Here is a 16,208-nt window from a genome sequence, read left to right as displayed (position 1 = left end):
CAATACTTGCATGCACATGCTACAATCACCATCTAATGTCAAATATAATTCATGTGATTGTATTCATGATGTTTTTAACAACATTGAATAAGGTCCTCACAAAGTACCTTCTTGTGGAGACATTAAGCAATTTTTCTTTAAGAAAATGCTCTTATTAGGTCAACTTTTTTGCACCGATTACAAAAAATCTTTCCCTTTTGGGTTTTTGGGTAAGAGTAATTTTCACACTTTAACTCTAAGACTCCCTTGTTAATTCATTTCATGATTTTAATTCTTTCATCCAATGTCTAAAAAGGATGAGGGGAGTGTAGAAATCAGTCCCCTGATGGGTACGCTATGAAATGAAGTTATATTTGCCCTCCCACTCTAGAAAAACTTAACACAAAACGGGTACACTGCGATGTGGCGTCCTAATCCAATAATGCATTACCATGTGTAAATTTTTCTCCACATGCCAATCCAATATTAGACCCACAATGGTAGTAAACTTGTTTCATATAAATTGCTCTCCGTCTACGCCCACCAAGTTCATCTATGACCAGAAAACTATTATCTACATCTGAAAAGGCATTCACAATGGGAATCAACACGTTTGCAAAAACATCATACGGGTCATACATCTTTAAATCTTATAAGCCCAAAATGCACTGAGGGGTAGAGAGCTCCTAAATACATCAAGACTCAGATTCTTTGGTAGAAAGATGGTAAAATCTATCTACTCACCAGCCCATCAAAGTTCTTCTAACTCTATCTACAATCTGATTCTTAGCTACCAAGTTTGATAACTGAAAGTTGTGGTTCTCTTCCAGCAAAAAGGTATACACCTCCCATTCACGATCTGATGCCGCTACCCTCCCGATTTCAGCCTGAAAGACGAGACAACAAACTGTTAAAAGTGTTGCGAAAAGGATTTGGTAATTCAAAAATACGCCAAGAAGTGCAAGTATTGACTTGAGTTAGTAATTCACAAAAGATTTGGTAATTCTGAATAACTTTTAACTTGTTGCTGAGTCTTCTTACCGAGAAAATGCATATCCCGAGTGTTTTTAGAGCAATTGTAACATCATAGAAAACTCGTGGTCTTCCCTTTCCAGATAGCTCAACTGGATTAGCAACTAACAGTTCAGTATCTGGCCCTCGGTTTGCAATGATAACACGTAACGGGTGAAGCATCTCCACCTTCAACCGCAAATACAGTGCGCTCTGCTTATCGGGATCCACAAGCTTTTTCCCATCATTTTGCTGAATGAATAGGTCTAAATCGCGATAGCCTTTAATATTTGGAGAAATTCTACCATAAGCTATCTGAACAAGAAAAGATTTTGGATTAGAAAACTACAAACAAACCGCCAATCATCATAAGTTGGCAAGGATAGCATAAATCCTTATTTGTAGTTTATGGAGGAAAAGAAAGAATTGGACCCAACATTATAAGTGCAGGCAAGTCATATTTAGATGTATCACCGAGATGTAATGGACCAAAAAGCAATCATCTGCAGTTCTGCATACGGGTACCATTATTTTTTTCTTTGCTGAGAATAAGAACCTTTCAGAAAACTAAGACCATTCTTTTCTCATCACCCCTTGTCGGGGTTGAGGTCAAGACTCGAGATCCATTTTCAATCCCATGTAGGGAAACCTATCAACTAGGAGTGGCAACAAGTAAAATTGCTGTCATCTCCCGTTCCATAACCAGTAGGCTTTGACATAGGCTAACCAAACTAGTACCACAAAGTATCCTAAACTACAAAAAACATTGATGTTATCTGGCAAAATAGTGAGGGGAAAGAGAAGAATTTCTACCTTGATATTGGAGTCTTTCAAAGTTCTCAGAATGTCATACAAGAGACCCTTGTGGTCAGCACAGTGGATTTGAAGTAATGTATGAGCAGGGCTCAACGAATTGTCCATAGTCACATTGGTTTTCTTCAACTTTGTCATATCTGGACTAAGAGCTTGAGACCGGGTTTCTTTATCCAATAACTCACACCTAAATAGCTCTTCAGCTACCGCAGGAGAAAGGGAAGGGATTCCATGGTGGGATTCATACTCGGGACCTACCAGCTGAAGTTCGCAGCTGATACATGACTCACCCAAAACATCACACAATTGTTTTATCGTCTCATCTTGGCGTTCCTTTGTGTGTAAAAGGTCCCTGAAATGAGAATGTAGGTCATCTCGATTATACATAGTATCAGGATTCCACCTTAACTGACTTGTTAAATTTAATAAAACCATCCAATGACCATGAAAGAAACGACCAAAACATTTACAACAATGACATGTTTGAGAAGCGATCAAAACATGGAAGCTCAGCGAGAGAGAGAGATAATGGGACGGCACGCTTGTATAAATGATAAAAAAGAAAAACCATGGTTTCCATATTATTAGCTCTAGATAAGCTATGCTATCTAGGACTTGAATAATTTGTCATTTATTAACCATGTAAAAAACTCCAAGGCAGCACAATTCAGTAAAGAGTTAATACAAAAGACGAATATAGAAACTGTAAAACTTTTTGTCCGAAGTGAGCGACTTAGTGACGGAAAATCGTTGAACTTTTAAGACATTATGTCAATGCAGTCAGAAATTGTATATTTTTTACGTTTTACGAACAAATTTAACAACAATCAAGAAAATTCCTCAAATTCTCAAATTAAAAACAAAGACAAAACCAAAATTATAAGTCCCAAGGAAAACTCACATGTTATCTGTTATAAAGAAAAGGTCCAAGACCCTATCATCGGGGGTTGTCGTAACTTTCACTCGCTGAATCGAAAGCTCAAGCTCTGAGAGAGTTTGTGTAACATCTAAAAGAAACAAAGTTAAGGCAACATTGAATTACGAATCAGAACTACCTCAAAACAATTAAGCAATGGAGGTGTGGCAAATTTCCGTTACCATGCAACAATCCCTTGCGGTCGAGGCAAAGAAACGTCAACAGATAAACTGGTGAGGACGACGATCGTGTGGGCTGCTGGTACAAGTAAAACGGCACTGAACATGATGGGCATACAGATTGTAGCTGGTTCTTCAAATTTGACAATTTCACTGCTGGGGAGCTGGAATCAGGAAACACCCATAACACTACGTAGCACCATATCCCATCAGTCGAAAAATCTACACCAACAAATTTCACCCCACAAAAACACATGAGCATTCAAATTAATTGAATCACATTAATCCCTAAACACAATTAATTATCACTAATCCACAAGATCAATCAAGGACAAAAATCCACATGGAAGACGGAACTAAAAAAACCAAAAATGAATTTCTAAACAGCATAAATTATCACTAAGCGACCACATTAATCGAAAACAAAAACCCACAAAAAATTAACCAAAATTAATGAAAAATAACCCAAAAAAATCCACTATCATATATACTTGCTCGATTGTTATGTTAAAAAAATGAGATTAAAAGTTTACACAAAGTACCTGCTTTTTCTATTAGAAGGCCAAAATCGAGGATGATTCTGCAAATATCGCACCCGAGGCCGGTCTTGTCCGGGCAATTGACGGTGATGATGCAGGGCTCGCCAGGCCGCTTTCCTTTCTGGATCACAACGACGTCGTCGCTCGGCACACCCATACCGGAAACCCGAGAAAGACCGACCAAATTGGCGCTGTAAATTTGACGGTGCCAAGAGCTTCGGGCTGGGGTGATATGTGGAGGTCCTCCACCGGTGGACCGGTGGTTCAGGTGCCACTAAAATAGTAGAGGCCCAAAGTTTCCGGAAATAGGCGGGCGTGAACTTTGTGCTTTAATTGTGACCTTTCTGGAGTCGACGTTTGGTGCCACCGGAAAATCACGTCGTCTTTACACGTGGCGGCCTCTGAGTCTTTTAAAAGTGATTTTAAAAATTGTCACATGAGTGGCAGGTAACGGATTTGGATTCCATCCAGATTTAAATTGTGAGGATTCGAGAAATCTTTATATCATAACCGTTTATCATGTATTATACGATTATAAATTATTTTGAATTTTTTTATTTAAAATTAAACATAATTAATACTTAACAAAAATTAACAACATAATATACAACAAACAGTCATAATATATGAGAATCCCTAAGACCATTGCAAAAGAGATCGGGAGAAGATCCTCATCCCACGGGCACGGAGAGACCTCGTCCACTACCATGTGACTTGTGAGAGGGTGGATGGTAGAAACTGGAAAGTGACTCTTGAAATTATGTGCTTATTAAAATTTTAAGATTAAATTATAAATAGAGAAAATATAAAGTAATAGCTAAAATATTTTCGTGTTGTGTATCAGATGATGTTTATCGCTGAAGAAGCTATTTATATATTTGGCCACGGTTAACAATTTCGTCTTGATTATTCTATTTGGAAAAAAAACGTGGGAAAAAAAAAATGAGGGCACCTGAGTTTAAGGCTTTGAACAAAATAGTAAAATTATTTTGTATTTAATTTACTAAAGTGAGTGTTCGTAAAGTTATTTTTTCAAATCTTTTTACAAGAAATTTGGTATTATCTTTTGACAAATTCTAGATTACTTTAAGAGGCAATTGCAATCGATTTTGCTAGTCTAGGACATTATTATGAATCTATGATATTTGATTTAATCACTTGCCATCTATTGTATTTTTTCTTTCAAAGATAAATTTGCACCACGAAATTATTTTCATTCTAATTGAATTGTTAATGTCTGTAATAATAGAATAGTCAGAAGATAGTTCAAGTATTAAAACAATTAAAATTTAAACTTCTGCAATAAAATACATTACCCTTAAAATTTTAATTTCAAAATAAATAATTTCATCAACTCCCCTTTAATATTTTTTTTATGCCTACGTTGTATCTAAAATTTTCGACCAAGAACCACAATTTTAGATATGATTGGCTTCCCTTTGTCCAAAAAAAAAAAAAAAAAAAAAAAAAAAGAGAAGAAGGGGAAAAGTGGTTGGCTTCCAATCCAATCTATAGTACAAGAAAAGATAATGTCTGGTCTGCCACTACCATCCATCCCAGCTGAAATTAACAGTGATGAAATTAACAGTCAAGGATTGTCTAGCCTCTCATTTTCAGTGTCTTCCTGTACTTTTCTGTTCACATTGTTAAGTCACGTTAATATTTTATATTATTTTTTATAAAGATAATTAGATAAAAATAAATAGTAATATAAAATGTTGACATGGCTTAATCTTAACCATACAAACAGAAGGGCACGAAAAGATATCGAAAGTAGGAGGCCAAACAATCCTTGTCTGAAATTAACACCCATTTGAAATAAGAAACCCTAATTTTGTTCCAAATGGACAGAGATCACAGCAGGATCTTATCCCATCAAATCTTAAGGATTTAGAAATCCGGACCCTTAAAATTTAATCCAAAAAATTACAAACACGAAATCATTTTACAAGTGATAATAATTGTAACCGTTAAATCAAATTTTAAGGATCCGAATCTCCAAATCCTTAGGACTTGGTGAGAGAGATCCGACTAGGATCTCGATCCGTTCCAAATTACTGCCTCTATTAATGCCTAGATATTTGAAAATTCAAAAATAGCGTCTAAACCTGATGAAGCACCCGCCTAGACCGTCCAAACACGCCTAGACACCCGCTTAAGTTATAACTCACTTAGTCTACACCCACCTAGGCACCCTTTTAAGTTACGACTCACTTCGACAAAAAATAGATAAGTTTTATTTTGTATTTTATTTTTTTCAATAAATTATAAAAAACTTGCTAAATAGTTAAATGAACACACATTATATATTTGTTCTTTATGTTCCAATACTTCATAATATATATTATTATATTTTGTAATTTGTAATAAAATTATATATATTTTAAATATAATCAAATACTTATTTACACGAAATATAATATATTTATTTAAATTTACTTCAACCACATCTAACCACCTAAAAGCTAAATTCTTACTCACTACCCAATTAACGCCTAATATCTTTTAAAACTTTACAAATTACACACCCACATGTTAAATCTAAATTATTGGAAGTAGTAATCTAACAACTTTATCTCCAATAAACTTTCACTGCTCCAATAATTTTCTTAAAATAACACCTAAGAACGGAATCGTTACCAACACCAATATACTTTCCCTCTACTCGTGATTTTCTCGGCAACCAAACAGATTTCACAGAAGAAATTTACCACAAAAACAAAAGAAATCGACAGCAATAAAATACAGCAAAGACTTACTAACAGGTCGAACTTACATTACCTCAAAATAAGTTCCAAATTACATAAACACTAACTGTTACCAACAAAATACAAATTAAACACAAAGATGTAAAGCTCAGACCCTAAGCAAACCTAACCCTAATTCCCAAAATAATAACATAAAATTTCCAATTTAACCCCCGAAACCGTATAGGGTCCTTCCCTGCCTCTTCAAAGCATACACCACATCCATGGCGGTCACAGTCTTCCTCCTGGCATGCTCGGTGTACGTCACAGCATCACGAATAACATTCTCCAGAAAAATCTTCAGAACTCCCCTGGTTTCCTCGTATATCAGACCGCTGATTCGCTTCACACCACCTCTACGGGCAAGACGGCGAATAGCAGGCTTGGTGATGCCCTGGATGTTGTCCCTCAGAACCTTACGATGTCGTTTCGCTCCTCCCTTGCCCAATCCCTTGCCGCCCTTTCCTCGTCCAGTCATTTTCTCAGGAAAATTTTTGGGTGAGAAATTGGAGTTTGATTTGGTAGGTTGAGCGACCGAGGGGTTTTGGGTATTTAAAGCGTTGGGGGTTTGGGTTTTGGTATTTTGTGGGGTTGGCGGGGGGCCATCTGGGCCGTTGGATGCAGATGCTTATCGAAGGCTGCGAGAGTCGATCCGCGTCGTATTGTAAAATTGAATCTGCGTCGTTGGTGTTGTATGATCTACGGTCAGAAACTCCACGTTTTTGGGCTGGCACGGATTGTGCTTTTGAGTGAGAGTGATTTGGCGGTTTTTGAAAGGCGGGCCGAAGAGCCCAGGACGGACTTGTGCAATTTTTGGGTTTGAAATTTGAGTTTTTCTTTTGTTGTTGAAAATTTTGGGAAAAACAAGGGCGCAGCACGTGCCAAAACCTCGACACTCTTCAGCCATCTCTCCATGAACTAAGTGGAATTTAATGGACGTGAATATGAACAAGACTTGGCTGTTTCAACAGCCACTTCTGCTTACGGATGAACACGTTCGGAATTGGGTATTAGCAGAAGTGGCTGCTGAATTGTTTACCAATCAAGTTAATTCCTGTGAATATTGAGTGAAATCATTAGAAATTTTGAGAGAAGAGATTCGATAGAACGCATAATACAAACATCATTGAACACTATTGAAACTAATAAAGCTATTAAATAACGCTCTACTAGTCAGGATGTCTAATTATAAATCAAAGGTGGAGCTAAAAATTTTCATCGGATGAGTTAGTTTAAAGATTTAAATTTTTATAAATAAAGAAACTTAATACTATATTTTTTACAATATCAGTTAGCTTGAGAAAATTTTTACAAGGTGAGGCAATAACTTTTGTTATTCAAACAAATTCAAACTTGTACATGTACAAGAAGCGATGAGAAAAAGAGATGGTTTGTAAACTGTATTATATAATTAAATCAAGAGAATTCGAATCAGTGACTAAATATATGGTGGGCTACATTCGAAAATCAATAAAAATTACATGAAATTTTTTATTTTCTACCAAAAGCTACTTAAGCTATAGCCCAGGGTAACCCTTAATGTGGCTCCGCCGGTGTTCGAAATAACATAGATTAATATCAGTTCGTATTGTAGAAGAATTCATCATGAACGAGTTCGTGCTTCAATCTTCTTTGAGTACCTTACAGTTCTTACTCTCAATGAGACGATTGTACATTAAACGCGTTAACTTGAGAAGAGAGGCCAAAGAATTTCATGTCTCCATGGACCATAGTATTTAATTGTAATTGAATATATTTTGTCCAATACTAATATTTGTCCAATCACTTATATATCAAAACATGTATACACCAAATATGGTTCGATCTTACTCACATTGGGAGTAAAACTCTTACATTCTCTCATACTAGTGTGATCAAACTATTTATATACGTTATATTAAGAAAATCAACAAAAAAAGAACTCGTCGACACAAGATACCTCCTTAAAAACGTACGAATGAGGATTTCGTTGATAAGTGCACACATTATATAAGGTGCAGTCCATCCCCTTCATTCCCCCACCAATAATAAAATAAAAGTAAACATCTAATGACATGACCGGCCAGGTTGTTCCAATATCATGAAAAATGATGATCGTCAGATCATTTTCTTAGGGATTTAGAAATTATGTATGTTCATCGTATATCATGTGGTCAGAAATAATTTAAAATTTAAAATTAAATATAAATAAATCTAACAAAAACTGATCGTACGATATACGATGGACGAATATAAATTATGGATCTCCCGAATCCCACTTTTCCCAATTTCATCTCAGTTCGATCAGTTTCAATTTGTACCTTACACCTTACATTTGCCAAACAATGGGCCGAGTTTATCTGCTCCGAACTGAATAAAAAAACAAGAAGCCCACTTTGTGAAACTCAAATCATGGGCCGCCCAATTATTATCAACCATAAAATCAGATTCGACGAGAATTGAAATCCAACGGTTACAAGTAAGCTACAAAACAGCCACAACTCCAGAGAGAGACTGAAGAGAGAGAGAGAGAGAGAGAGCATTGTTGAAGGAAAGAAGATAAATGAGGAAGTTCGATCCATGGCCGATTTTCTTCAAGCGAGAATGGAACCGGAACTGGCCGTTCCTCGTCGGGTTCGCCATCACCGGAACCCTGATCACCAAGTTCTCTCTCGGCCTCACTGGTAAGCTTTTTTGCCCCCCCCCCCTCCGATCCGTTCATTTCCAATTCGAAACCCTAATTTCCGTTGACCTGTTTGTTTTGTGTGAATCTATTCGCAGAGGAAGATGCCAAGAACTCGCCTTTCGTTCAGAGGCACAAGAGGTAGCTTTTCTTTTAATCTTCTGATTCCTTAGGCCTATTTGATTTGCATCGTTAAAATGCTGTAAATTGATTATCTGGTAGTTGTAGCCAAAATACAGTATGTCTGAAAAACGAAGCACTTTTTCGACTTTCGTTGGAGATTGTAGTGATTGCGAAATAGGGTATAATGAATGGCATCTAGATCCTGCTTCTGTTGCTTTATTTGATTGCTTTATCGTTCCTCTTTTATAAGCAAACATTGGTTTTTGGTAGGCATTACTTTTGTGGCAAGTCCAGGAGTAATTTACTTACGAGGATTTCATCACACATTGTGCATTTGGTGCAAAATTGGAAATGAAATGTTTTTCTCAGAACTTATGATATTTTTACGAGAGGAAAAAGGTGTTGAAGGTGTTGGGGTTGGTCTAGAACATCCCAAAGGGGTTTAGAATCAGACGTTTAGACTTGGTTTTCTGCCGCTAGATGGTCATGTTGAGATCATCCAATCATGCCTGGATTTTATTGATCCTATCACGCAGTAGGAACAGAGGTAGAAACATAATTATCTATCTTAAAACAAGTTTTTGCCACTAAACCTCCATTTTTGACGTACATTGTGAATACCAAATCAAGTACTATGGAGTTTTACGCTATCTATCTGGGCACGGGATTTTCTCGTCACACAATTTCATACCCGTTGTCATCCGGACTAAAGGCTTTCTTTATCCCGGATACACCTTTTGACATTTTCTAGTATGATGGGTTGCATGTGTATTCGGTAAGGAGGTTTTGAAAATGCTAAAGCGATGGCTTATTTAAAAACATTGTTTAGGTTCCCTACATGCAGTTAACAAGAGCTTGAAATTGTTAAAGTGATGGCCTACTTTCAGTCAAAGGGTATATGTCAAAATAATACCTTTCCAAGACATTGGCATTGCAATGCTTAACTTTACATTGAGCAGGGGTTGTCAGGGATGCATTAGCACAGATTTATCCAACTCTCGGATTGCTGTACTTTGTGGTGTGCTTGTTCTTTTACCTTTTGTGTTTATAATCTGATCTCTCTATTTTGGTGAGTCTTGTGTTTCTTGGCTCGTACCAAGGTTTGTACATCACCAATAGTAAACCGTAGCATTGTTTTATATAGTTTTATGACTCTGTTGGTGAAAATCGTGATTTAGTTCTTTTTTTCGTTGTAGGTGATTTATGTTTGGTGTACTAGCCACCCTTGTGCTAGCATTGTGGAGAAGACGGCCCTCATGCTATTCTCAAGGACCATAATAACGAAAGAGAGATGTTCTAGATACTCTTTTTTGAATTTTCTGATATGTGTTGGATGACTTGAATAACATGAGAAGAAATACTTATATTCATTGGTTTTGAATTTTGTGCGTTTGGCCAGACATTCTTCAAACCATGAAACAAAGTTGTGTTAAGAGTTTCACGTTACTGTTACAGGCGAAATATCATTTTCCCTTGCTTCTTGTTTTGTGATTTCTTTCCTGTTTCTAGTTTTGTGTCTTCTTTCTTTTCTCATCCGAAAGAGTTCTATATGACATCTTGAAAGTTCAAGGACTCGTTTGGAGGTACTTTTAAAATGACTGAAATCGCTTTTAGAGAAAATGTTTGTGTTCCTAAAGCACTTGAAGTGCTTAGTTATGTGCTTCTTATAAGAAATGCTTAGTTATGTGCTTCTTGTAAGAAGCACTTCAAGTGCATTTCAGGATTCGCTTATATTTTTACCAAGGATTGGTTACCAAAATATTCTCACCAAAAGCGTTTTCAGCCATTTCAAAACACTTCCAAATGAGAGTGAAAATGCCTAGTCTGCGCTCAATTTCCTTTGTATGGTGAGGATTTCGCCTACTAAAATCCTTGCAAGCTTCGGATAAGGGGCTAGAGGAAATCTTTGAGTTATTTCTGGGTTGAGTTGCTGTAAGCATTCTTAATTTGTCACTTTACCGAGCTACTTGGTATTCAACTTCGCGCGTTAATACTCGATTTTCTCAAGGAGTCATTCTTTTTTACCCGCGATTAGAGTCTGACGGGCACAATTAGTCTTACCAACAAATCTTACCAAAAAAATCAGTCTTAACATGTCCATAATTCTTTTTATGAATTATTTTTATATATGTATCGAACTTTGACTTTTGCAAATCATAATTTGTAAAGAGGAACATCAAAGTAATGTTCATCTTATTCACTTCAAAATCACAAGTAAAACGACTCACGAAGCTCTAAAATGAATATGAAACAAAGTGCAACCAACCAAGAATAAAAGCATACTTTGCGAGCGGTGGAACGCCCGGTGATTAGGGTCTTCTTCATCTTACTGCGTCATGGATTCAAACTCCTCTTCCTCCCCTAGTGGAAATTGAAGAAATAATATCGCTTGTATTTAAAAACATTACAACGGGATTCAATGGAATAGAAATTATAATCTTATTATTGAACTGACGATAATTTTAACTGTAAAAGAGCGCTAGACGCCACATTTCGAAGGATTCTCCTTGGCATCTTAGCACTCGCTTTGCAAGAGGATGAAAAATGAAGAAAATCTTTCGAGAGACACCATTTCTTATTTTGTATTATAACACGATGAAATTGAAAGAACAAGAAGGAAGTAAGCACACAATGAAGTTACAGGAATCATCGAAGACGAGCATGTGCCGCAGTGTCAAACAAAATTCCATAACCAAAAGCTCAACGTCTATATTTCCAGCAATGCAAACAGACACTCATTTCTTTTTGTTTGCTCCGAGCCTCAATCGGAAATCTTCCTCCATGAGAGGTAGGCCTTCGCGCAACTTGATCTTCGGTTCCCATCCCAGCAATTCTTTTGCCTTTGTGATGTCGGGTTTTCTCTGTCTAGGATCGTCCGGAGTGTTCTCCACCCTCTTGATCTCCACCTCAGGGTTGATGAGCTACGAGTCAAATACACTGATCAACACGTATGTACTTCCCCACCTCGAATTCTTTGTTTTAGCAATTAGCAATGAACAATTGCACATATTTTCTTTTTGTAGAAATTCAAAGTTATGCTTTAAGAAATTAACTAAAAAGCTTCTGGAAAACAATATACTATAACAGCCCGCAAAGGGAAAGACGATGGAAAAAGAGAAACTGACCTCCTTCACTGTCTCTGCAAGTTCAAGCATTGTAAATTCACCTGAAAGTACCCAAGAAAGTACCGAGGTCATTACTTATGTCCATACGATTAGAGCACATTCTTATGACAGGTTCTTCAGACACACTCATCACACTACGATGTTTCTAATAGATTACCAGGGTTTCCGAGGTTTATGGGTCCAGTGTGCTCTCCTTCCATCAGACGAATGAGGCCATCAACCTAAAACATTTTTAAAACAGGTAACTATATAAAACCGAACACATTGCAGTACAGGGCAACATAATCAAAAGAAAAACATGTTCTGTATACCAGGTCAGAGACATAACAGAAACTGCGAGTTTGAGTCCCAGGATTTTGCACTGTCAAAGGTTCATCACTGCAACATTGAAGCACGTTAAAATTAATCCTGAGGTATTGACATTCAAGGGGAAAAGGAAAAGGCCGAAGCTTATCCACCAATGTAGGCAAATATGAGTAACAAGTAAAGCTAGACAAATAACAAGCTGGATTACTAAGCGATGAAACATGGTTTTCTTCATGTAGGCACTAGGAAAACTGCTGATACATAACCATCATTAAAGCCATTCTACGGACTCACCGAAGTGCTTGAGCTATAAAATTGCTGACGACACGCCCATCATCAATATTCATGCGAGGGCCGTATGTATTGAATATTCTGGCAATACGTATTTCTGTCAAAGAAAATAAATGAAATCAAACAATCAACTACTAAATAGCAAAGGTTTAATCACTTCAGCACGGAATGAAAAAACAGTGCTTTGTTCTATGGTGGGGAAAGGAAGAGAAAAACACAATACCTATGCCATGCTGCCTATGATAGTCGAACATCAAGGTCTCAGCAACACGCTTGCCCTCATCATAGCAGCTCCTTACTCCTGTTATTACAATATGCACTTGTTGACGCCACCGTATCCAAAACTTAAATAAATCCTTGAACAAAATAACATTCTGCCTTCTATTTCCCCCCATTAATTGTCTATACGGTTTGCATTTATACGCAGAAATAGTCTTCTTAGATCTGTCTGAATGCAGCAAAATTCCGTCTTAGAACGAGATGAGCACTTACCAATTGGGTTAACATTACCCCAGTAGCTTTCAGGTTGTGGATGCACAAGAGGATCTCCATATACCTCTGAAGTGGATGTCAGCAGAATCCTGCTCAAATATATTTACTTAAATAAGACAACTTGAAGGAATACAATTATAAATTTTTCATAAATGCAAGAATAATAGACCACCTTGCTCCAACTCGCTTTGCAAGTCCGAGCATGTTCAGTGTGCCAATCACGTTTGTTTTTATCGTCTGATACAGAATCATATGCTCAAATGTTAGATTGCAGATTTAAGATAAATTTGAAAGACTTTCTGTTGAAGGGAAAGGAGATCTTATATGAATGAACAGGAAAAAGAAAGTAATATATCAGCTGCCGTTGCTGATCAAGGAGAAATGACAAGTTGCCCACCTTTACAAGTCATTTTCCCTGAATCAGCAATCTGAATCACACGCGACATATGCACTACCATATGCCATCTCGATATCTAACGCTTAAATCGCATATATTTACCTTTACAGGATTGTATTTGTAAAAAATTGGAGAAGCTGGGCACGCAAGATGGTAAATCCGATCAACCTCGACCAACAATGTCTCTGTGACATCTGTAACGAACAAGCATAAAGGCATTCAATCAAAGCCACGCATTTGCAAAGATTAAAGACACTTGACAGAAAAACAAAAATAGATGAAATTAACTTGCTAAGTAAACCGAAATGTATGTACCATGACGAATAAGCTCAAATCTGGGATGACCAATCCACTTTTTCAGATTGTCCTTGGAGCCAGTGAAGTAGTTATCGACGACAATAACCTGAGTAGAGAATGGAAACAATATAAACCATGGTGAAACAAATCAATTGACATACGAAGTTACATTACGGGTAACTTATTGCAATTTTGTTCATTACAAGCGCTTAATATTAACAAAAGTTTCCCAGCATGAAAAATAAAAAAAATTGGATCTTGAACTCATTACTGAACAAAAAAACTGACCCTGGAGATTTATTCAAAGTAAATCAAATGCTTACCTCATTCTTTTCATTTTCCATTAACCTGTCAACCAGGTGAGAACCTATGAATCCAGCTCCTCCGGTAACCAAAATTCTCATATTGGACTGCCATGGTTAAAATACACAATTAAAGCATTACAATAACAATACGATTAACACGAAAGTTTTGTCAGAACAATGATATTTGCTAGCCATCTAATACCAAACAAATCATACTCCTTGAATTGCAAAGCAGCATGATTTATATCAATAACTGTAATGAACCGATCTTTGCTCATAGAAACAAACGAGCGAAAAGATGGAAACGTGACAAAGTTACATGACACGGCAACATTTTCATCTGGACTCACAGATTCAGAAATGTGGTTTGACTTTCTGCTAATTGGGGATAAAACAGAGAACCAAGAAAGTTGAAGAATAAGTGCGATACAAGCACAAAACCTCGACCACCGACGATAGATAATTTCAGGATCTAATAGTACAACTACAAACCAATCATGTGGGAAATGCTATCTATATTAGCAAAAGATGCATGGAAAGGAACCCCTTTCATACAATTATCAGTGAATTACAATTATTTTTTTATCAAGGGGCTTGCAATCAGTAAATGCTGATGGAGAAATGCAACAACCCCAGTGGCATAAATATCAGAAACACAATAAATACACAAAACCAACACCAAAAAAAGGCATTTCAACACTGTAAAAAGCAGTTTACAGCAACCCAAAGAAGCAAAAAATATATACGAGTAAAAAAAATGAAATTAGCACAAGGACCTGAAAAAACTTGGAAAACCGCAAAGGGGACGGCAAAGGAGGAGGCTTTGTTGTGGTCTGGTGCTCCCCATTGGTAGAATTGTTTGCCATTTTTTCCTCAGATCCTCTCTACAATCCAAACACCTGCAACAGTTTACACAAAACCTTCAAATCACACACACTAAAAGATCAAATTATTGCAGAAATTAACACAAAGTTTTGAACTTTAGTTTCTCATCATCGAAAATTCTTCGATGCTCTGGAATATCTTATACTCTGAGATTTTTAACCGTTAGATCTTAATCATTATATATTTAACGAATGATTTAACCGTTAAAAACCTCGGAGTATGCTAGAAAATCACTCTAATTATAAAGAAAGATTAGAACTTGAAGTTAAGTTGACCTGAAAGATAAAGCTGCAGAGGAAGAAAACCCAACACCCCAAGTACCCTTTGGATCCGCGATGCTTTAAGTTAGCAGAAACCCAATATTTATAGTCCCTCAAATCTCAAAAGAAATCCGAAAATCGAAGCTTCTACCAAACGATGAATTTTAAACGGGTAGAACCATGAATCGTTTAAATAATACAGCAAACCGTAAAGCCTTCAAATTCAAGGAAAGTCCTGGCCTTTACTGATAGCTCCTCGATAACAATAAATTAAATTTGAAGTCACACACCAAACTGTATTATTAATATTCCCCCCTTTAGAAATCATTTTCTTTTGAATCCACAGAAAACAAAAATCAAATTTGATAATCCAATTGTAATTAGTAATTAATTATGTACCAAAATCAGAGATTGTAATGATTTGTTTACCTTGTGAAGAAGCTAGAGAATCTTGGATTTTGAGGGGTTTATAGGGTTATTTAATTTATGGGATTTGGTAAAAAGGGTAGGATTTATAGGATTAGTGACCCTAATAACAGTAATTAGTGAGATATAGCCTATAATTGGGGGGAATTAGGGTTTTTCCTAAATTCTTGGGGGACTTGACTACTGTCTGGGACTAGTAAGAGCTAGTTCCTTGCTTTGTTTTGAAGGCTGGAATCAGATGCTCTTTTGTACGATTTAAGTCTTTTATGCGCTTTACGCCATCTGGGGTGTTGCACATGTTTTAATACAACTCGGCAGGTGGTGTCCTGATAAGAAGATTCCTGGATGGATTTTATTTGCATTAGAATTTTTTTTTTTTTTTTTTTTTTTTTAGAAAAATACGATATTCATTAATAAAATTTAGAAAACATACAGTATTGAGGATATAGTATATA

The 16,208-nt window shown here is 36.5% G+C and overlaps 4 protein-coding genes across 6 annotated transcripts; 1 reads left to right on the top strand and 3 right to left on the bottom strand.

The window, feature by feature from the left end:
- Positions 1-570: 570 nt before the first annotated feature.
- Positions 571-3,912, bottom strand: LOC137742697 (ACT domain-containing protein ACR9). Its single transcript, XM_068482632.2, has 6 exons — positions 3,441-3,912; positions 2,902-3,120; positions 2,705-2,810; positions 1,804-2,155; positions 1,021-1,305; positions 571-866 (listed from the first exon to the last, which is right to left on the bottom strand). The coding sequence occupies exons 1-6, from the start codon at positions 3,592-3,594 to the stop codon at positions 720-722; spliced, it is 1,263 nt and encodes a 420-aa protein (XP_068338733.1). The 5' UTR covers positions 3,595-3,912; the 3' UTR covers positions 571-719.
- Positions 3,913-6,192: 2,280 nt separating this feature from the next.
- Positions 6,193-6,720, bottom strand: LOC137742442 (histone H4). Its single transcript, XM_068482306.2, has one exon. It carries the CDS (start codon positions 6,660-6,662, stop codon positions 6,351-6,353), a length of 312 nt encoding a protein of 103 aa, XP_068338407.1. The 5' UTR covers positions 6,663-6,720; the 3' UTR covers positions 6,193-6,350.
- Positions 6,721-8,624: 1,904 nt separating this feature from the next.
- On the top strand, positions 8,625-8,991 carry LOC137743323 (ATP synthase small subunit 6, mitochondrial). The gene is made up of 2 exons (XM_068483191.2): positions 8,625-8,847; positions 8,945-8,991. Exons 1-2 carry the CDS (start codon positions 8,727-8,729, stop codon positions 8,989-8,991), a joined length of 168 nt encoding a protein of 55 aa, XP_068339292.1. The 5' UTR covers positions 8,625-8,726.
- Positions 8,992-11,384: 2,393 nt separating this feature from the next.
- Positions 11,385-16,026, bottom strand: LOC137741664 (UDP-glucuronic acid decarboxylase 5). 3 transcript variants are annotated; one of them, XM_068481362.2, is made up of 14 exons: positions 15,757-16,026; positions 15,343-15,582; positions 14,959-15,081; positions 14,201-14,287; positions 13,896-13,983; positions 13,683-13,774; positions 13,356-13,420; positions 13,184-13,272; positions 12,915-12,992; positions 12,695-12,788; positions 12,406-12,472; positions 12,252-12,315; positions 12,095-12,135; positions 11,385-11,890 (listed from the first exon to the last, which is right to left on the bottom strand). In XM_068481362.2, the coding sequence occupies exons 3-14, from the start codon at positions 15,046-15,048 to the stop codon at positions 11,705-11,707; spliced, it is 1,041 nt and encodes a 346-aa protein (XP_068337463.1). In that variant the 5' UTR covers positions 15,049-15,081; positions 15,343-15,582; positions 15,757-16,026; the 3' UTR covers positions 11,385-11,704. The 3 variants fall into 3 exon arrangements, with proteins under 3 accessions (XP_068337463.1, XP_068337464.1, XP_088535715.1); XM_068481363.2 differs by lacking the exon at positions 15,343-15,582 and having other exon boundaries at positions 15,757-15,989; XM_088679589.1 differs by lacking the exons at positions 14,959-15,081; positions 15,343-15,582; positions 15,757-16,026 and adding an exon at positions 14,533-14,737.
- Between the last annotated feature and the right edge of the window lie 182 nt (positions 16,027-16,208).

This window comes from Pyrus communis, chromosome 11 (assembly GCF_041283825.1).
Source record: "Pyrus communis isolate YQ-2024b chromosome 11, ASM4128382v1, whole genome shotgun sequence".
In the NCBI taxonomy this organism is placed as follows: domain Eukaryota; kingdom Viridiplantae; phylum Streptophyta; class Magnoliopsida; order Rosales; family Rosaceae; genus Pyrus; species Pyrus communis.
This window is presented reverse-complemented; position numbering and strand designations above follow the sequence as displayed.

What these genes read in the sequence shown, in the direction of transcription:
- LOC137741664 (XM_068481362.2), bottom strand. Translation starts at nt 15,048, where the DNA reads ATGGCAAACAATTCTACCAATGGGGAGCACCAGACCACAACAAAGCCT. An exon ending in GCAAAGCGAGTTGGAGCAAG is followed by an intron (nt 13,273 to 13,355) that starts GTGGTCTATTAT and finishes ATATTTGAGCAG; the next exon opens with GATTCTGCTGACATCCACTT. An exon ending in TCTGTTATGTCTCTGACCTG is followed by an intron (nt 12,316 to 12,405) that starts GTATACAGAACA and finishes AAAATGTTTTAG; the next exon opens with GTTGATGGCCTCATTCGTCT.
- LOC137742697 (XM_068482632.2), bottom strand. Translation starts at nt 3,594, where the DNA reads ATGGGTGTGCCGAGCGACGACGTCGTTGTGATCCAGAAAGGAAAGCGG. An exon ending in CCGCAAGGGATTGTTGCATG is followed by an intron (nt 2,811 to 2,901) that starts GTAACGGAAATT and finishes TGTTTCTTTTAG; the next exon opens with ATGTTACACAAACTCTCTCA. An exon ending in TTCTTTATAACAGATAACAT is followed by an intron (nt 2,156 to 2,704) that starts GTGAGTTTTCCT and finishes TTCTCATTTCAG; the next exon opens with GGACCTTTTACACACAAAGG.
- LOC137742442 (XM_068482306.2), bottom strand. Translation starts at nt 6,662, where the DNA reads ATGACTGGACGAGGAAAGGGCGGCAAGGGATTGGGCAAGGGAGGAGCG.
- LOC137743323 (XM_068483191.2), top strand. Translation starts at nt 8,727, where the DNA reads ATGAGGAAGTTCGATCCATGGCCGATTTTCTTCAAGCGAGAATGGAAC. An exon ending in GTTCTCTCTCGGCCTCACTG is followed by an intron (nt 8,848 to 8,944) that starts GTAAGCTTTTTT and finishes ATCTATTCGCAG; the next exon opens with AGGAAGATGCCAAGAACTCG.